We start from the raw sequence: 22,127 nt of genomic DNA, 5'->3' as shown, positions 1-22,127 counted from the left end.
TTCACGACTCTTCGACTTGCTCGATTCGGTAAAATTTCTCGCGTAAGTTTCACCCGAGGGGGAAAAAGAAAACGCAAGGAGAGACATCTCGAGGACTCGGTGCTCGATTCCGTTCCATCGAACAGAGACGTTCGAGGATTTTGAAAAAACGAGGGAACAACACCGGTCGTGTTTCACCCACTGGTGAAATCGATCATCCGTAAACGCGACGCGGCAAGGTGTCGTTAAATCCCCGTGGCTGAATCAACACCTCCATTGGGTTAACAGAGTCGCGACTAAGAAAAGAACCCCTGGGATTACACACTCACGCGCTGCTGATGGACCTGTTGCCTGGATCCGATCGACGGCGAGGAGGCGGCCCCGAGTGGTGAGCTGCGATCCTGCTTGATCACCCCGTCGAACGTCTCGTTCAACCTGGCCGGGACATCGAGCACCCTCAGCGTTGACCTCGAGACACCGGAACCCGACGGGAGATCCCTCATGGATTTGCTCAGCCTCGGTATGGCCGGTATATCGAGATCGTCGAGGCTCCCGCGATGTATCGGTGTCTCGCCTGGGATCTCGAAGCTCCTGTCGTGCGGTCTGTCGTCCAGTAAATCCTCCAAGGACCTGGCGCGGGCTGGCGGGAACGACTGATCGTTCGCGAAAGTCGCTTTGGCCGGTCGTTCGCTGTGTCTGCCGCGGCCGCCGCGAGCCAAACGTTGTTGAAGGTGGGTATGCCTCTCGTCGCACCTGGTCCTCTCGGCAGCCACGCATCTGGTCAATTCGGAGATCTGTCCCCTGGTCCTCCTCTCGAGATTGGCCACCTTCAGATCGAGTCTCTCGTGCGCCTGGTCTATGTGCGCTTTCAGCTCGGCTTTGTCCCTCTCCAGTTTGGCCTCCATGTGTCTGAAGAACGGTGCGCAGTAGCAGGTGTAGCCGACACCGACCGGTCCCTTTCTGATGTTCCCGGCCAGGTCCAGGTAGTACTGTTCACCGCGGCCCAACGGATCCGGTGGTAGGGAGTCCAAACGTGGCTGGGGAAACGCTTCCGGATCGGGATAGTAGTGGCAGCCGTACGGCGACCACTGTCTGCCCATCACGGCCTTCTCGAAGTGGACCTTGTTCTGCTTGCCGGACGATTTGTGCTTCTTTTTCTCCTTCTTCGTGCAACTGTCCCTGCTGCCGCTGGTGCCACTACCAGTCTTCTCTCGTTTCTTCTCGCTCTTGTTGCTCTTTCCGTCGACCTTGTCCGCGACGACGGCGGCGGTGGCGGCGGCGGCGGCGGCGGCGGCCGCAGCGGTTGTACCCGACGCGGAGCCAGAGGCGACCACGTCCTCCTCCCGACTCTTGCTACGGGTTCTGCTCTTGCTACGCGCTTTGCCGATTATCTCGAGTATCTCCGTCAGGTTCTTGCGTCTGGCTATGTCCTTCGCGGTCTCTCCCTGTTTGTTGCGCAGGCTACGGTCGCAGCCTGCCTCCAGCAGGATCCTCGTCAGCTTTCGACGGCCCATTGCCGCCGCGATGTGCAACGCTGTGTCCCCGTTCTGCGTTACGAGACGCGAGTTAATCGGGATTCAGTTTTATCGAGGAGTTTGCTCGATTTTATGGTACGCGTTGACGAACAGCGAGTGATTTGCGGCGTGTATTCTCCGGGTGGGGAACCTTGTACGGGATGGATCGGGTGTCGAGGATCATACGACGCGAAATGTACTACGCGTTGCTGGAAAGTTGACGAGTGGATGGAACACGGGTACGATTGGTCGTAGTGGGTTAACTGTACGCACACGTGATCTTTGTGACTGAGACTGTACGCGTAGTCACTCGCGATCTTGAGACTGTACGCGTAGTCTCAACTGTACGCACACGTGATCTTTGTGGATCAGTGAACGAAGGGGTTCTCATTCGATACCGATCCGTCGTCCGGCAAAGAGGGGGAGTAGGAGGTGTCGAGACGAAGCGAAATGATACGAAGCAAGGTAGTGGGAGCTACAGGATAGTCGAAGGTGGGGGTTAGGCGGAGTCAGGTAACCCTCTTCCCTCTCTGACGCTCCTCTAATCATCTTTCCAGCAAAGCATAGTACTACACGCTGAACTACGGTCGTTCGTCGTAGCGAAATATTTCTCGGTAAAGACGACACGAAAGATCGAAAATGTTCCAACTCGAAGAAATACAAATTACAAATTGATTTGGAAGAAATATAGCCTGGCGATTTATTCGTTTCGTGTATCTAGCGACAATCGAACGATTCGAAATACCGAGAACGCGAAATTATTGAAATTACGTTCGTGAGATCGAAACAATGTTTAAACTTACTTTATTCTGGTCCGAGACTCGGCACAGCGCAGAGATTAGAATACGCGTGACACCAGCGTGTCCGTATCGCGCGGACGTGTGAAGAGGCGTGTCTCCGTACTGTGAAAAGAAATTCGAAGCATCGTCTCAAAATCGTTTACCTACTTATTCAACATTTACTACAATTACTACCGCGTAGCGACAGTTTCCCAACGATTTAAAACTGCATACAGATCTACGCATTTCTGCAATCTTTGTTCTCAAAAGAAGGATTCTCGTAAAAAAAAAATATAGAAAAACTACACGCGCAAATTTTATTTACGACAACGATACTCTTTTATTTCATCGAAAATTCTGCACACCGAGGTCTTCCGTGTCCTCCCCATTTACCCAAGTTATGTACGCGTAACGAGTTTCTCTCTACAAAATGACGACGACCACGTAAAATAAATCACTTACGAAATTTTCGCGCGAAAAATTGTACCACAGTTACGGAAGACTGGTAGACTGGAGTTTCGAGCGCGATAAAATTCATCGACGGAGTGCCAAGAGGCTCCCCGAAGCACACGCATTGGTCTATTACTCACGTTGTTTTGAAGGTCAGGATTGCACCCCGCCAGGAGGAGTTCGCGGCAGCTTTGGTTGTGCCCGTTTTGGCAGGCGAGGTGAAGCGGCGCGAATCCGGCGAGATTCCTCGCGTGCAAAGGTGCACGTTGTGTCCCGAGGGCTTTCGCCAGGGCGGCCACGGTTCGGCTGTAACCGCGCCAGGACGCCTCGTGCAGCGCTGAATTTCCATGCTGAAACACGCACGTCGATTGATGGAACAACCTCGTCGAACGCGGCTCGTCTCGATATCGATCGATCAAAGCCGTTTGCTCGCCGCTCGAGCGAGATGGAACCGATCGGCGAACGAATACACCGACGAAAACGATAAACAGGAGTGAATCTTGCTCGCGAAACTTTCCAGCGAATCAGATACCAATGAAATCGACCGAAACGATCCCGAATCTTTAATCACGGTTTTCGTTCCATGTGTGCGTACCGGAAGGTGCTCGCTCGATCGACGCGTTGGTAACGATTAATTGATTTATCTTCCAGGATTCGGATGACTTTGGAGGAAGAAAGATCCTCGAAGAGGAAGATTCTCGAGGGATAAGGGGACAACGAGGAATTTTCGTACGGAGGGGTTTACGAGTGGAGATATACGGTAGGTGGGAACTTTATAGACCGATTACGATAAATGAAAAATTAGGAGTCTATTACGCGAACCAGTATTTTACTAGTCTCTGACCCTAGAACCGGTGGACGAGGGAAGAAAGGAACTGTTCAAATTGCGCGGTATGGAATGGAAAAGTTGCAGCGTGTTCCGAAAACGTGTCACGGAATTCAACAGTAGCACTGCCAATAGATTTCGATAGATTAAGGTACACCTCGTGCGAGTCTCAGAAAAACCGACGAACGAGGAGAAATAGATATTGTTCGTCCATTGCCTTTTCACTTTTCTAAATTGTTGATTCTGGTTAGTCAATCTTCCGAAATGAAATTTCCCCCATTCGTCGAGTAACGTTTGTATCGCTTTCTCGAAGGTTGCGCGTCACCGACACCAACTCGAATTACGAAAAACTTGGAAACAGTACCGGAGGATCTTCCCTTGAAGTTGAACGCGTATCGAGCGGTTCAGTGCTCGTTCAGTGGATTTCCCAGGCGTGGTTCGCATAATCGGAACTCTTTCGAATGTAAATCTATTCGTGGACGAAAACCGATCGTCCTGCGCGTTGAATCATCGTTTAACGATGATACATCGTGCACATTTGCCAGCGTGGCCGGTCGTTTCCTTATGTGCCCTGTGTATCCCCCGTAAGAATTATATTCGCGGCTCGGTAAACATGTCAATCGCCGTAGCCAGAGAGCGCACGAACACGTAAACGACCCTTAAAGGGGAGCCTGGGTAATGGAGATGTGAACCGCTCGAACGTAGTCGGAGATCCAGCCAGCGAAGCTTATCGTGGGCGGTTCCCTTCAGGGCGGGTAACGTCGCGCACTACATCACAAAATGTCTATTCAATTTAGATCAGGCCCGTGCGTGCGCGCGTTACGGGACCGTTTCGTTCGCCACTCGTCGGGATAAACGTCGCCGATATGCCATTTTGCGGATTCGTACCTACGGAACGCCGCGATTTGCGTTTCGTTCCGGCTCTTCCGTCAGCTATTACGACGCTTTACTACGTCATTAGGTTTTTAAGCCGGTTTCGACTTAAATGGAATACTGTTATTAGCCGAAGGTGGAATCGTATCGTTTTCTCGTAACGGTATTCGCGGCGCGATCCGATTGTGCTCGCCGGGATCTTAAATGTGTCGCGTTCGGTCGGTGAAACGGTCATTTCTTCGTCGATCGAATCTTATGTCGATCGACAGACTCCTTACGGTTGTTTATTTCCTAGTACGAGCTCCGTTTCGGGGATAGAATTTTAGTTAAAAAATTACTCGACTCGACGACGACGAATCGAGAAAGGTAGCTTCGGAGACACATCGAGGGACGTGTACTCATCGTGGAGTATGCATGTAAGCACGTGGATAAAAAATTCTCTATTTTGAGCTTTTCTCAGTTGCAAACCCAATGGTACCATTCGAATCACTGATACTGGTTTTACGGATAATTTTAACGGATACAACTTCAGTCGACGATCGTAATGGCCGATATTCGACCGACAACAGCAGCCAATACGCTGCTTTGCAAAAAATACGAATTAATTTAACTCGGGGTTGAAATTTTATCCAAAGCGATTTCTCACAACTATCGATAGTTGTCGCGTGTTTGTAAAAAGGAAGTCGGTGACTGTCGTGTCGAACCTCGAAAGGTTTGACGTGGAACAACACAACTTTAGTCGATGACAGTATTGGTCGACAATGATACCGACCAAGTACGATTTTAACGGACTTTAGTCGACGATTCGTAAGAATACGAATTAATTTAACTCGGGGTTGAAATTTTATACGAAGCGATTTCTCACAACTATCGATAGTTGTCGCGTGTTTGTAAAAAGGAAGTCGGTGACTGTCGTGTCGAACCTCTCGAGGTTTGACGTGGAACGACACGCACATCACCATCGGTATTCCCGAGTCTCGTTCTCTCCCTTTACACGGACAATTTGCCTCCGGTGTCCCGCGGCGAAGGACGCGGTCCACGAGTGTATCGGTTTCGTGCAATGACGTCGATGATCCTGGCATCGCTATATTACCGGCATGGTTTCTCAAGGGTTCCGTAGGTCGCGTAAGAGCACGAGGATGCTACTCGTAAGAAATTAGTCTCACGATCGTTTCTCCGAGCGACTCGCGTCCGACGAGAGGAGGGCCAGAAGCGGGTACACGTTTTTTCGACAAGTCGTCCCTGAACTTGTGGGTCTCGAACGAACTGGTTAACCCTTTCGCTGTGTGTTTCAATTTTCGAACTATTCTTGAAAAATATCGATTGTCCACCGGAACGAAAACTTTGCGACTTTCGAACAACACATTCTTCCATGTCCATAGCGTACGAAACGAGGGGAACAAATTTTTGAAATAATATCTAAAAATATCGTTAGAATTTTTTATGCAGCGAACGATGGTACTATAGTACTACTTTTAGTATATAAATTTCATATTTATCGTACTTCCTTCTCTTTTTTTAATCGTTACGATTAATCGATCGAAAGAGACGTTGGTGCACAATATACAAGCGTCACATTTATCGCATTTTTCCCTAAGAATCGCGTCACGGTTGCACGATTGAGTCTCAAAGAATTTTCAACCCCGTTTTCAGGCAACAGTGAAGGTTCCACAGCATCGATCGTACAATACACGACACACATCGATCGACAACGATACACAACAAGCTTTGCATAAAAAATACCGTAGTTTCTTTCAAAAAATGCTCCCGTTACCACATCCACGCGCACAAAGGGTCATCGAAGTATCTCCAAGCCCGTTTTCGAGTTCATCGATCGTGAGCCTCGAACGTAAGACGATCGACGACAATATACGGCAAGCGTCACATTTATCGATACCGTGCGCGTTATACGTTTCTCGGTGCTGCATGTATTATACATACCCGTTCCGTCTTCCCGGTGTCGTTACTTCCGCGATTTCAGCTTCCCGTGTGCCCGCGCGCTAGCGCGCTCGTTTCAATGGTATTCAATCAGAGAAATTAATTTTCCCTTTCTGGCGTTCCTATTCGTCGAAACAGTGCGCAACGCGGCGATAATAATGACCGGGACGTTCGCGTAATATATTACGCATGATTTATGATATATTTATTCAGGCTGTTGAACCTTGGTGTTCCCTCTATTCATCGCGGTGAGCTCTTCTTGCTTTCACTGTTCTAGCCTTCGGTGACCCTGAACGCCGCGATCACGACGGTGAACGGCACGTCGATGTATGCCCGTAGACAACGGGCGACCACGATGGGTCAACCATCGCGTACGGGGGTTTCGAATCGACCGCTTCGAGGGTCACGGCGATGTTATCGCTCAAACGAGAGAAAGAACGTTACTGTTTGAAGCGCGTGGACGTGCACGGCGTTGCTCGCGGACTCGGAGCATCGGAAGTTGCCGGGTTAGGCGATGCATCACCGTATTTTTCCCCTTACCCGGACAATCATTGCTCAATAAGAGTGTCGAGGCTTTCACGGTCCGGGTTCTTGCCGACGTGCACTGTTCGAGCGATCGGGATATAAGCCGTGTCCTTTTGGAAGGACTCCTTGGACGTTTAGCCAAGATTGCAACTATCCAGCTTGGTCCGAGTCTCTTGGATGCACCGATACTGGACGCTCGTCTCACGCTTGTCACCTATTTAAGGGTATTCGTACTCGTGACATGGATCGCTGATCAACAACCGAGTCCCGAGTACAGTTCTTAATGGATAAAGTTGTTCCGATTAAAAATCGCGTTCGATGCCCGACGATTCGTGGCTCGGGCGAGCTCCCGTTTACGACGTGAACGTAAATCTTACCCGTGGAAATTTTATCAATTCCTGTGAATAATTATTATTCTACGTCGAATCGACATTGGTCCGATCCCAACCGTAGCTCAACGGACCGCGAATACATTGGGTTTCTATTGTAGCGATTTTACCTCGAGGTAAAAGTTGTTTCGCGATTATTTATACATTTACGGATCGATCGATGCTCAAACCGAACAAATGGTAAAACTTGACTATTGGAGCTATCGGCTGGAAAATATTCGCAAAGTTTATTAAACTTCACGTGGATGGCTACCGTTGATCCCTTTCGTCGTGTCACTGACTCGGGACCGGACTACGACGCGATGGAAGGGAGTTACACAAAATTCGATTACACATTCTCGTCGAATAAGTGATTTTACAACATTGATGTAAAATATTGGGTTGTTCGGAAAGTCGTTTCGTTTTCCAAAATAGAGAATATATAATTTGATAAAATGTTTGTAAACTTTGAAAAAATCGTGTTTCATTTTCACCAAAAAAGAAAAAAAAAACGAAATGACTTTTCGAACAAGCTGATATATGAAACATTGTACTTTTCTGCTACCCGGTAACTTAAATATCAATCCCCGAGAAATTGTCGCTTGCCAGCGCTTCTGAAAAGTGGTGGGGATAAGTTCCCGACGAGACGAAAGAAATCACCGTAAATATGCGTATGAATTTTCGTTACTCGCAGGGACGGTGATTCGTTCGAAACGAGAAACACGGTGTAACGAGTGGTAATTAATAACGCGCGAGAGTTTAAATTATAGCGATAATTATACTTAAAGGGACTGGCGAAGTACCGTATCGCGTGACGCGAGTTGATTTTGCAGCAATGGTTGCCACGGGGCGCGCGTTGTGTTGCGATTTTGCAGCGAAGGGTGGTGGTAGCGAAGGTAAAAAGGCGAACGAAAGCTCGCCGGTATCGACGAATCTGTGCAAGCGGTGGTGGGAGAAGAACCTTGGTGCGTGTAACGTATTGTCACGGTGTCTTCTTGAACATTGGGACCGTGCTCGTGTCGGAATGCACGCGGTAAGAATTTCCTGTACCGTCTCCGATGATTATCGGGAACCGTAGCCACGTTGGCACGAACAAAGACAATTTCGTGAATAAACTTCTAATTCACTCGTGTGGTGAATACAACCCCCGGGCAGCCGGTTTTCGAATCGTATGAATTGACACGACTACACCAGAAGTTATTTGCATATTAGAGGCAGAAAACACTTTCGCTGCTAATGAAATAAGCAACACGGACGAGTCGACATTATCCGAACGGAATACTAACGCGGTGACGAATAGTTCTATACGCGAAATACCGAACGGATGAATGAAGCAACGCTTGTATATGTACTTTTTATCGGCGACGTCCGCTCCTCTCGTTGCGGTCTTCTTTGAACGCGAATTTCTCTCGATTCTCTACAGATATCTTCCGTTCTTCGGAATCTTCGTATTTCGGCGACCAGAGCCAACGATCTCCCGGTTGCTCGTATCGAATCTACGTCCTATTTTTGTCTTCGCGATCCACGAGTTTCTCGCGAGGGTATCGTTCACCGAACGCAGAGGTTACATTTATTCGAAGACATCGTGGAAATTGAAGAGAGAACTGGTTGGTCGAAAAAACCGTGATCCTCGCCGGGAAGCTCGAATTGAGAAATTTCCTTTTACTCAATTCCAAGATACTTCGCGAAGTTCTCGGGAAAGCCATTTCGCTTGTACTTCGGCCGCAACAATTGGACCGGTCTAACAACACGTTGCCCCCACTTGTCGACGAAGTACGTGACTCCCACTCGCTGAGAACATCCCCTGCGAAGCTTCGCACGATTCTAGGAAGGTTATTCGCTCTTTAGAAAAGCGGTTACCCGACTCTTCGAGGCGTAGCCGTTGAACGCGTTGCGCAATACAAGAAAACGAAAATTTGTATACTCTACGAAAAATTATAGACTCCTCGAGTTAAGTTTATCTCGAACGCATCGCACGGTAGAAAGTAACGAAAATGAAAAATACAGACGAATCGGATGTTTAATCGCGAGATTGGACGCCAACGGTCCTCCGAGTTGCTCATTCTTCGAGATGGGCTTTGAAAAATTATTTCAACGATCTCTATCGGGGTGTCCAGTCTTAAAAAGGACGAGACGACAGTTCCCAACTCGTTATCTCTTAAAGAGTTCTTCCATTTGAAGACACTCGACGAAGTTCTCGCGGAAGCCGTTACAGCCGTACTTCGATCACAACAATTGAACCGGTCCAGCAACACGTACACCTCGGATGACTACGAAGTACACGTTCACCATTCGTTGAAACATCCCTTACGAATCGCGACAAGGTTCCGGGAAGGTGAATCGCTTTTTAGAAAATCGAATCTACAAATCCATAAATTTCATTGATCGACAACCACGATACCGACACACGTCATGAAGTTCTTGGGAAAGTCATTACGGCAGTACTTCAGCTACGACAATTCGACCGGTTTAGCAACATGTATCTCCCCACTTGACAACGAAGTATGCGAGCCCCACACAGGATTCCAAGAATGTTAATCGCTGTTTCGAAAATCAATTACATAGAAGAAGACCGTTCGCGTGTGAGGAAGTACGAATCCGGAGATTCTATTCCATTACCTCGAGTTTAAGATACTTAGCAAAGTTCTCACGAAATCCGTTACACCTCTAGTTTACCTATAACAGTTGAATGGCTCCCACACTCGACGACAAAGTACGCGACGATCTCGGTTACTTCACTCGCCGCAAATATCCTTCACGAAGGATAACAAGATTCCGGGAAGGTTAATCGGTGTTTAGAAAATCCGTTACTTGGAAAAGATTCTCATCGTTGAGAATGAAATTCAGAAATTGCGTTTCGACCATCTCAATTTCGAGAAATTCGTTTCGCGAAGAATTCGTGACTACCACTCGCCGAGAACATCCCCTGCGAAGATTTCACGTTTCGTGAAATTCTCAAGAAATCCATTATGTCTTTAGTTCGTCCACGACCTCGTCTTTCACCCTCTAGACATTTCGTGAAATTCTCAAGAAATCCATTATGTCTTTAGTTGGTCCACGACCTCGTCTTTCACCCTCGACGACAAAGTACTGTGAGCAGTTTGCAAGATGTCCTCCGAGAAGGCACGAAGGTCTGGTACGTACTGTTTCGCTCGATCTTAATACGTTTACTTTCTTCGTCGATCCAATTAGTACATTGGACAATAACAAGCTGCGCTCAAAAATGTGTCACGAGAGGGAACGTGTCCCTTGCACTCCGACCAATTAGACCCGCGCGACTTCTTGTCACTCGGGCACAGTACGCGACAACCTCGGGAACATCTGGACATCTTTCGCGAAACGTAACGAGATCCTAGGAAAGTTAATCGTTGTTTTAAAAAACTCAGCTACTCGACGCCAATGCGTTCGATTGTACAAAATTTTCGAATCAAATTTATCCCTTCTTCTCAACCTTATTACACAACCATGGAATTCCAGAAATAGGGGAACAACGAGTTGCATCTGTCGCAATAACTTCGATCGTAGAAAAATATTACCCCATAAGGGTCAACGAAGAGCCCAAGAAATCTCCAGGATCTAAAAAACCATTTCCCCTTCCCAAGATCCCCCTTCTTCGATTCCATCGATTCGAAAACCTTTCCTCAAACTCTGCGAAAACCCTACGAGCGATTCATCCGCAGCGAGTGATCGTTTCTCGCACTCTGCGACAAAGTAGCTACTCGAGGATCTCGAGAACCGTGGCTCACCGCGAACATCGCTTACGAACAGGATTCCGGGAAGTTTAATCGCTGTTTCGGTCTCGAAAAGCAGGAGTAAGTATCACCGTGGAAAAAGTCCGGGACAATCGCCACGGGGTTCGATTATCCCCGCAATCGTGGCCGGGTCCTGGGCGTTCTATTTCCTGTTCGTCGGTCCACAAGGCTCGCTCGTTCGCTCGTTCGTTCGTTCGCTCGCTCGCGTGTGCGCGCGCGCGCTCGCGCTTCTTGCGAGAGGATCGCGCCTTTATTCCGGCCGCATCGATTCGATCGATCCATCAGTGGGTCGTATCGTGCGTAATAACGAGAGGTGGTACCGGAGGTGGACGCGTGTATATAGTACGCACACGGGCGTCGTTCGGCGCGCGTAGTCGAGCGCGTCGCGTGTGCCACGGTTCATTGACCAGCGTGTCTGTTCGCCAGGTACGGTCAGGTCTGGCCGGTCGCTTGAATGCCGGCCCGGCTGGCTTCAGTTCTTCCTTCCACCGTATGGGCTTTTTTCCTTTGTTGCGCGTACTGCGCTCTACACTTTCTGTAAGTACCGACTGCGGTCGGGCTCGGGCGGTCGTCGAATAAACCACAATGTAGCCAGCCAGGGGCGGACAAGGCGCGAACCCGATCGCTTTCGGCGCGCTGACATTCTTCTCGAGTTTGCCCGGGCCATGGGAGCTTTCGCGTATCCAGCTTCGGCTCAGCTTTCGGCCACGCTTTTCGGAACCGGTTCCCATCGGTATTTACCTTGCTACAGTTTAACGCGCGATCGGTAACGCGATACCGCGAATCCCCAACGAGCACGTAGACACAGTTTTCGTTTTGTTTAGCGATATCTGCATCGAACACCGATAGCGAAAACTTTGTACCTCGATGGAAAATGTTCCGGACACCGCGAACGATGGATGAAAAATGATTTTCTTATTCGTGGAAAAGTTTGAATTTGAAACGAAATAATTTCAAATCGTTCGAGAAGATGATTCTACCGTGAATAAATAATGTTGGTTTCCATTGGTATCTTTCGTTCGAATATCATCTGTGTCGGTTTTGGCTACTAACTTGGGTTTTTATAAATGCTGGAAGCTGTGCGAAAGGATTTCGAATTAGAACGAAGAGATTTGTGCAATATAGAAGATTTTGATCGGTGGAAAGTCGAATGAAATTTCACTCGTCTCTACTGCTAAGAGGCACGTGAAATTTTATTTAGTCTTATTTAATCTTGGATTTAGTCTTCGCACGGGCGTTGGATACGAAAATAATTGAAAATATTCGAACAATTATATAGATTTATTCGAAGTTGTCCGAGCAATCCACAACTCCGATGATAAACTAAATAGCTACATCTGCTTGCCTGAACCGTACCAATATTTCAAGAAGTGTCAACAAGTACAGCTTACCGATACCAGTGATAATTTATTTCGATACCTGCCTAATACCTCGTTATTTATCGCGTCATCGGATCAGTACTATCGCTACCTAGTAGCGCGAACGGGTGATTGACGGCGAATGTTCGAATCCTGAATAATAAATGTTCGTCATTCGGCAAATACTTGGTAGCGTGGATTGAATATTCGATCATCTATCGACGTTACAAGGTATTTGTCTAATGGAGCCTGTTTTAGACGATGAACACGAAACATCGACTCTTGCAGCGTTGCATGTTGCAAAATTATTTCTTGCTTCGTAGATCTATGAATCGATCGATATTCAAAACCGAACATCGAGTAACCGAGCCTACAGGACCATTAGACGATACCGTAAGGAAATATCGTACGTACATAAATAACAGTGTTATGCAACACGGACAAAGTTTAAAGAAAATATTGCCGCTTGTGTGTAAGAATATTTCATATTCTCGATGTTCGATGTCCAATAATTTCGTCTATGCTTTTCGTTTGTGTTCTCCGCTATCTCGAATCTACGGTGTAGGAATTTTTTAATTGGTTACAAGTAATGCGCGATGAGGGAAATTGGGGGAAATACCGTAGAGAATGCACGCACGAGCGAACGAATCCACAGATTCTACGTTTAATCGATCGTAAGAATACACACGACCTAACGGTCGCTGTCCGATAGCCATCTGACATCTATAAACAGTCACCTGGAGATCCTGTGTGTGTCGTAATCAGACCGACTATGTACATCAAAACAGTTGGTTGATCTATGGACGGATGCACCGATGCAACTTCCACTGCAATTTTCGTTCAATTTAATCGTTCGCGATTGTCAACGCGATGTCGAACTTCCTATTTTTGCAATTCGTTTCGCAATCGAGTCGAATACGAGTTCACTCGTTCGTTAAAAGCGGCGAGTGAAACGAACAAATTTCTACGAACGCATTAATCGATCGTTAAAATAAAATTGAAACACGCAGATTTCGATCGAGCGTTTGCCAAAGATTACGGTCCAAAGAGTAATATACTTAATATTTCCACAGTAAAGGTAGCAATAAAAAATATCACGAGTCTACCACGGTGATGTATTTATAATATAATACGATAAATTATTTTTGGAGATTACTTTCACGCAAGTATCTTTCGTGAAGTTTTCGAAACGAATACCGCGTCACGGAGCGAGCAATTGCAGTGTTCTTTTGTTTTCTAATTTCAAGATGGAGGTATCGAGGTGTTAAATACACGCTGTTTGTCCGAATGCTCGATGTTCGACAACATTTAACACGGTTATTTCCATTGAATCGAGCACTGCAACAGGATCTGACGAATTCAAAGGGCAGATTCGTTGATGCGTCCCTGACACGTACCACTTGGAGAGTCGATCGGTGGCTTTGCAAAGATCTTTGCTCGCGGCATTGTTGCATGTGCATAATATGCCCCAACCATTATACCCACTCGCGCCACGAAGACTTTGCTTCTCGTTTCTTGTTTCGCGAAAATTGTGCACGATTGCTGCAATACCAAGCTGGTCGCTCGATTGGCGTCTATAAGCAGTCGAGTACTTGTCCTGCTTGGAAAATGCAAATTAAGATTCACGTGTACCTACAATTTTCTGCAGCAATTTTATTCGTTTATTTTGTTAAACTTCACTTGTCTTTAGTTATTATATTGCTATAAAAGTTACAAAACGTGTATATAGTGCCATTTGAGCAACCAATTACCCTTGTGGCGGTGGTCCGATAAAAGTTCAGAAGAAAATCTTATCTCTGCTAATTTTTCAAACAAGAAGAAATCATATCATCGTAAAAATACCAAAACATGCACATTGCGCCACTTGAGCGACCATTTGGTCTCGTTGGTGACAAATTGATGAAAGTTTAAAAAAAAATGTTACCTTGGTCAATTTTTAAAACAAGATGAAATTATATCACCGTAAAAATGCCAAAACATGCATATTATGCTACTTGAGCGATCAACTGGTCTCTTTGGTGACAAATTGATGAAAGTTTAAAAAAAAAATGTTACCTTGGTCAATTTTTAAAACAAGATGAAACTATGTCATCGTAAAAATGCCTGAAAAACATGCACATTGCGCCACTTAAGCGACCAAATAATCTCGTTGATGATAAATTGACGAAAATTTAAAAAAAATGATCAATTTTTAAAATAGGAAATTTGAAAATTCGTAATTTTGAAGTAACGAAAGGCTTGTATCGGTAGCGCGGCTTTACTATTATAAACTGGTGAACGTAGTTAATTATCCAAACGTCGCTTCGGTGATTTCAATGCGTGGGACTGTGGTACCATCGTTGAGCTCAAAGTAATTATTACAGAATAATATTTGAGACCGACCACGTAACGTTTAATTGAAAGAACTTTTAAAGAAACTTTTTTCATATACGATTAACGCGAAGTCTACTATGTTTTACGTACAGATCTATCCTAAACGATGTAATAATATTTTGAATAAAAAGTAAATGGAAATATTTTCTTCGACAACTTTCGCGCCAATATGTTCTACGTACAGATCTATCCTAAACGATGTAATAATATTTTGAATAAAAAGTAAATGGAAATATTTTTTTCGACAACTTTCGCGCCAATATGTTCTACGTACAGATCTATCCTAAACGATGTAATAATATTTTGAATAAAAAGTAAATGGAAATATTTTTTTCGACAACTTTCGCGCCAGTTGTTTCGTAAACCGCGGTGAGAAAATTCGACGGCGTGCGTGAGAAAAAAAGCGTATTTAAAAAGAAAGGAAGAATGTGAAATCATTCGATACAGTAGGTGCGATATCTGATCGGTATCGAGATTTAAAACACACACTGTTTACGCGACCGCAGCTCGTTCGCGGTTTTACAGTGGAGAATTCAGATCGCTTCTGCGTGGATGTTTATTCGTCGTTTGGTTCTCCTTCAGTGAACCGAGAACAACGCCTCGCCGTTCGGCGATGCTTTATTACAAGACGCTTCGCGTTCGTTTATTCGGAACAAATTCGAACAATGGGATTGTGTCCGAGTAAAACGTGTATATTATATTTTTATCGTAAACCGGTCGTTTGGAAACTATTGCATCTCGTAAAGTGCGTTGAATTCTAATTTTCGAACGCGAAACGAAATTCTTCTAATCACGGTTTGACGTAAACTGCGATAAAATGGTTCTCTACTCGAGGACACGTGTTCAGATTTGTAAAAGTCTGTTTTTCCATTCGGTGGATATTCTTAACGCTGCAACATTTGTAACGCACACTACGTTCAACGTTTAATTACCGGTGGTAACTCTCCATTAATTGAACAACCGATCATTAGCAAACTACAGTTAACGTAATTTCACGGAGGACAGTATGTTTCGTTATGATTGATGTACGAGATAAATCCGAGGAACACGACGACTAGAATTTATTACATTCGACGTTTCTTCGTTGAGAAATCATCTATCAAAATCCTATCGAAACGTATAAAAATATTCAACGTTCCCAACTTCGTGGATTATTCTACGGATCCTTCGAATCGTTTGGTCTTAAAACCGAAATAATTCGGTTGTTAATTCGTTAACGACGTTCCGACGAAATGATTGGACTACTCGTCACGCTCGATTGAAAGATTAAAATACGTGCGAAATTTCGAGGAAGAATTACACGTTACCGCGAAGTGTCTTCATGAATCGATCACGAAAACACGACGAAGAAATTCGACGAATCGATTAACCGTAAAAAGTGAGAGTAGTGATTTTCGTAAACGGCGGGTTTGACAGCTTTTCACGTGCCGATTTGCCACGCTTTTATTACACCTTGTCAGGAACAGACCGTACAAAAAGGAAGAACGGTTAAGGCAACGCATTAACGACGCGACGCATAGTACGCACCTGAGAATTATGCATATTTTGTATCTGGGAACGAAGGTTCCAAGAGCCCCGTGAAACGTACAAAACTGGTACGGATTATTGTGATATTTTAAATTAGCGACAACCTCGCCGATAATTCCCGAAACTCGCGATTTCCGATCCGTAAACACTCCCTTTTTCGCTCGAATTTCCAATTCCAATCGCGCGTGCAACCAAGCGATGCGTCTGCGGTCAAATCATCGAAAGAGAAAAAACGATTCGATAATAGACGTTGTAGACGTTGTTCGATGGAAATGAAAGAAGTTTCAGAAAATTGACACACCTTTCAACTGTCGATATTTGGGGATAGATTTTCTTTTTTTTTTTTTTGGCGAAACGAACGTTAAAAAAATATGGATACTTTAAAATGTGCAATTAGGTAAAGATACAAGGATGAACGTGTGGTCACGATTTGCATAATCTCACGGCTAGAAATCGAACAAGTTACATCGCTAAACGTTTCGATTAATCATGTTTTTCATCGATGTACTCGATAATGCTTCTCTGTATTTCCACGATTATTTTTATAATTCCCCGTTACCGTGAATGTTCGCGCGCGATTTGTAATTTTCTTTTTCGAGTTCAATTCCCCGGCAAAGCGGTCTCGTTTAGAGCAACCGTAATCGTCCAATGAAATCGACTCCCCTTACTTCTATTTTCTTTCGAAGGACATCCAACTCTTCTTCTTTCCGTGCCAGCTGCGTCGAATCGCCATAAGATTGATCATCGCTGTCCGTTCTGGCACGCTGAAAATTACGGAAACCGATTCCGGTTTCTAAGCGCACAAAGTGCCCCGCTCGCGGTTTTTACAACCGCGGCAAAATCGCGGAAAAGTGAGCCGGGGTTGATCTCCCAGCGAGGACTGTGCCACGTTCGCGTAATTTTTTCCTTTAAAAGGACACGCCTCGTGAAACGTTGAACACAAAATTGTCGAAGCTCGTTCGATTGTTTCGCGTTCGCGAATTTTTCGGTCCCTTTGACTTTGTTTTCACGCAACAGTCATTTTGGTACGAGAGATATCGTAATGTACAGCATGTTCATCGCAATATACAAGTGGAAAAATATTTGAACACAATGTTCAATCGAATGTATCAAATATTTTATTATTCGCTGGCAACTCTCTCAGACACGCAGTCCGAGTACCTCGATGTAAAAGTGTTCAATTTAGTACGATAATTACTGGAAGAAACGAGTTATGATTGGGAAACAAGATCGAGTATATATTTAAACGAACTTCTTTTCTTGTTTCAGTGCATTGCATTCGTCTCTGAAGTTACTGCTCCATATGTTTTGGAGCACTCTGTAGAGTGTTACACACTGTTCATTTTTAATCGAACGGCTAACGGCTAGTCGTGTTGCTAATGAACAGGTTTTGTATCTTATGCGCGAAAAGGATTTATTTTAATAACATTTTTATGGCTTGTAAGAAAATAGCGGATAGGAACGGATAGAAAGTAACTCATCGTTGTAATTTCTAGCGATTAACGGACACGTTTTAGAATCCATACTGTGCTCGAACCTGTATTATCCGACCTCTATTATCTGAAAGCTATACCATTAGAACGTTCTCTTATCTAGATCGTTGTATCTCGCTGTTAGCACGGATAATGGCGGTTCTACTGTAATAGGAATCGACACCTGTAATTCAATTAATAATTCGGATGAACTTTAAACGCAGTTTACTTCCTTTTGTACCGGCTCGGAGCAATATTCGCAGTATATGGAAAATTTCTATTCGAAATAAAAATTTCAAAGTTTCGTATATTTATACACATCGTATATTTTATAATTATTCCCCTCGATAATTCCACCTTACGGGTAACAATATTCATACGCTGGTGATGAAAAAAAACAATCGTTCTATTTACACAAATTCCTACATTTTACATTACAGTTCGAACAAATATCGTGGACATCTTTTAACACTAGAACTACCGATTCCAGTATATGAAAATGTTTAGTAGTTATCTTAGGAAAATCGACGATCGAGAAAACAGAGGAACCTAATTGATTATACGTATAAAATAGAAAAAGTCACGTCTTTGAAAATACACCACGGGATTCAAAGTAAACTTCTCTGCAACAGCAGTTGGTAAGTGTCGTTTTGACTATTTGGTAAATGTAAAATCGAGTAAGGAACACTGGTGTGGTGGTCGTGTTAATAGAAACCCGATGACATCGTCGCGACGTGAACGCGTCTTCCGCGACGTTTCGAGTTGAACAATACCCGGTGTTTCAGTGTGTTCTCAACCTGTACCTCCCCTGCCACGGTGTCCTCTCCCACCGTGGTGACGCAGCAACGAAACCCGAGGCGTAACGAACCGGCGCATTATCATTCCAGCGACATGCGTTTCGAAAGGTAAGGATGCTCGCGAGGAATTCTCAAAAAATCGTGGCGGTCTTGTTCCCCATCTGTACGGGTGCTTTGTATCCACCTAAGTAAGGAACGCGGCGGAGACGTGGACGCGGGTAAGGACAAATGCACGCACGCCCACGAAGTACCGGCCACTCGGTTCTAAATCACCCGGGCAAAAGCTGGCATTGTTAACTTCTGACGTTTCCACCGGTTGCAATGCATCAGCCGTGGAAAGATATCCGTTTACGCAAAACCGAGGAACGAGGAGCAAGGTAGAGGGAGGGAGAGCCAGGGAGAGACGGGGAGAGACGGGGAGAGCCGGGGAGAGCCGGGGAGAGACAGGGAGAGACTCGTGGTATTTTCTCGCATGGGCACGGCGGCGGCCGGTTCGCGTAAACGTCGACTATTTCGTGTTTGCCTCGTAGAGCCACGACAGGTGGTCGGAACGCGCAAGGTGGTTTCAGATAGAACGCTGAAAATACCCTGAACGACGAAAGAAATCCGAGGTTCGACTCGCGCGGAGAAGCCGGGACCGAGTGCGCACGCGTGGTCCTTTCGCGGAACGTGGTAGTCCGAGGCGAAATCGATTGGTCGCTCAAGGTCGCTCGAGGAAGCCGCGAAGAATGTCTGAGAGAAATCTCTCCCGTTTCACGGAGGATTCTGAAACTGATGCGAGTGTATTGGTTGAACGAAACTATAGGGTGATTCTCTATAGTTTCGGTATTCTCTGTAGGTCGGTAGATTCCGAGGAGTGCTGGTTAAACCGGTAGTATTAACGAGGGAATCTAGTAGATGGAAAGTCTTATCTCGTATAGAGTACTCGGGTAATTAGATTATATATTGATTGTATACTGTAATATTTTCTTATCGAAATAGTGTTCACTTTTTTAATATATTTAAATTGTCCGACGATAACTCTGATGCGAGTGTAGAGATAATCGAAAGAAACTATAGGGTGAGTCTCTCGTTGGTGGATTCCAAAGGAGTGCCGGTTAACTCGACATTACCCACGTGGGGTCTAGTAGATTTTATCTCGTACAGAATACTTGGATAATTAGATTACGTATTGATTGTATATTGCAGTTTTTTCTTAACGAAATAATGTTAATTTTTTGTAATAAATTTAAGATGTCTTAAAATAAATACTGATACGTGAATGAAACGCACTCTTTTGGAGCGAAAGAGATAATTGCCACGACTTTCTGCGGCGAGCGTGGTCTTTTTGCGGTTTCGCGGAACGCTGTCGCGTCTCGGACGAAATCGATTGGCCACTCAAGGTCGCTCGAAGAAATCAAGGAGCTTGTTAACGCGAGACGTTGCAAGGAACGTCTCTGAGCAGTTTTTACGACACAAATCGAGTTTCAAATTATCGTCGCGCGCAGATTATTCGTTAATTTCTAAAATTCTACTGCGAATACTTAAAAAAAAAAAAAAAAACAATATCCACGATGCACGTTAAATTCTATTATTTTAATCTCCTTCGAAAAGGACAAATGCTTTTGTTTTTTCATTATCGTCTGTTGGTCGTTGGTTCATCGAGTCGAAAATTTTTGACGCACGCGGCCTATACCTTAGTCCCTAAAATTTAAGGGCGTACCACCGGGGTACGGTTGCCTCCGGGGCGATCCACATTTGAGCGTTGTAAAGAGCCGGGCGGTTGACAACGAAAAAAAATAAAAAAAATAAGAAAAAAGAATATCGCGGATCGCGCGAACGTTCTAAGTTTTCGTTCGCGAAGCCGAAGACACTCGGGAGGAGGTACCCGTCACTCCGCAGCTCCGCCATTATCTCTGGCTCGCATCGTCCGAACGGCCAGGGTAAGCGTGTAATTTATGTAACTTATTATTCAAGGTCCACGGTACCAAGCCGAAGTTGTCGATCGTCGCGGGGCTATCTATCAGTCCCGAGTCATTAGAGGAGTCGGCGGCCACGACGGCCTCTCTCGCGAAGGATCATTACGTTCTCGCATCGTTGGCTCTTTCTCTCTTTCTCTCTCACGAGGAGACCGAACGGGAGACCAACCGTACAAAAACCATCCGCGCGAAGCCCATCGACCGAGGAAAAGTCGATCCACCGGATCGATGTAATAAAACCAGCGGTCGTAATTACACCAAGGTCGTTCGGATTATCGAGCTTATTACTATTTTCACAGAGTACGTACCGTCCCCCTTTTATCTCGGTTTCGTGCGCGTCGAACCGGGGATGTAACGACGATGGAACGCGATTATAATATACAGGTATTATTACGGATATTGTAACATATATAGAGTAATTCCCGCGTCTCGAATTGGAGCGACGAAAGATCGTCGGTTCGACTTGGAAATGAATAGCGATTTTGTACGGGAATCGAGTCTCCGCGTCTCGCGGCGAAAGTGAACGGGGGAGCGAGAGAGACGGAGCATCGGCTCGCGAGCCTCGCATTACACGCGCCAACGGTGGTGAAAATTGTTCCGCGTCTCGTTGTATCTTCGCACTCGCTCAATGTCAAATGCTGGATATTCCTCCTGAACGGTATAATCTCTTCTCGACAATCTTGAAACGACGATGGAACGCGATTACAATATACGGATATTATTACGGATATTGTAACATAATATAGAGAGTAACATTGTACAGAGTAATTCACGCGTCTCGAATCGGAGCGACGAAAGATCGTCTCGCGGCGAAAGTGAACGGGGGAGCAAGGGAGACGGAGCATCGGCTCGCGAGCCTCGCATTACACGCGCCAACGGTGATGAAAATTGTTCCGCGTCTCGTTGTATGTTCGCACTCGCTCAATGTCAGACGCTGGATATTCCTCCTGAACGGCCTAGTCTCTTCTCGACAATCTTGAAACGCATGTTAGTTGTTTCAATATTAGTGTATACGACCAATTTGCTGCTAGATCCGTGCTAAACTCGCGAGATCGAGACACTGACTACGAGTGTGGATTGTTATTAATATAATTAATTTTACAATGTCGATGGTATTGTTCGAAAACGTTAGGTAAGAACAAGACGTACCAAGACGCGCACGAAGTAGATACTTGGAACATTTTTTTAATTCCTTGTAAAAAAATAAGCAATATAGAACGTATGTTCATGAAACAGACATGCATTTATGGATCAAACATTGGATAAAATTAATAGTATTTAACATTTGCGTAAAAAACCGCGAACGTATTTCACGACCTAATAACGTACGATATTACGAAGAAGAGAAACGGTGTAACGCCTCGCTGGCATAATCGCAACTATTACGAATTTTAACCGTTACTATGATCGCGTTACGGGAAGATTCACCGAATCTAGCTGCGATGACCCGGGTTCGGAGTATATTAAAATTAATAGAAGCTTTAAATGTCCGGCACGAAAATTTGATGGTTGGAGTTTACGAGAGGCATAAAAATGGGTTAGAGTTTTAACGATCGGCAGAGTGTTTGGGACGACGAGTATCGAGATCGTGCTATGAGAAATAAAACGATCCTCTTAAGACCTACGCGAAGCGTTTCC

The 22,127-nt window shown here is 45.3% G+C and overlaps 1 protein-coding gene across 6 annotated transcripts in view; it reads right to left on the bottom strand.

Moving 5' to 3' along the window:
- Dgo (ankyrin repeat domain containing protein 6 diego) overlaps positions 1 to 22,127 on the bottom strand; it is a 279,288-nt gene that overhangs the window by 3,132 nt on the left and 254,029 nt on the right. For all 6 annotated transcript variants that reach the window (XM_076307117.1, XM_076307113.1, XM_076307114.1 and 3 more), the window contains 3 exons: positions 2,863 to 3,072; positions 2,297 to 2,395; positions 309 to 1,526 (listed from right to left, as the gene is read on the bottom strand). In XM_076307117.1, the coding sequence (XP_076163232.1) occupies positions 309 to 1,526; positions 2,297 to 2,395; positions 2,863 to 3,072 (1,527 nt within the window). The remainder of the gene's footprint in view (positions 1 to 308; positions 1,527 to 2,296; positions 2,396 to 2,862; positions 3,073 to 22,127) is intronic.

This window comes from Ptiloglossa arizonensis, chromosome 3, assembly GCF_051014685.1.
Source record: "Ptiloglossa arizonensis isolate GNS036 chromosome 3, iyPtiAriz1_principal, whole genome shotgun sequence".
NCBI classification, from domain to species: Eukaryota; Metazoa; Arthropoda; class Insecta; order Hymenoptera; family Colletidae; genus Ptiloglossa; species Ptiloglossa arizonensis.
Note: the sequence above shows the minus strand (reverse complement) of the source record. Positions and strands in the feature narration are given on the sequence as shown.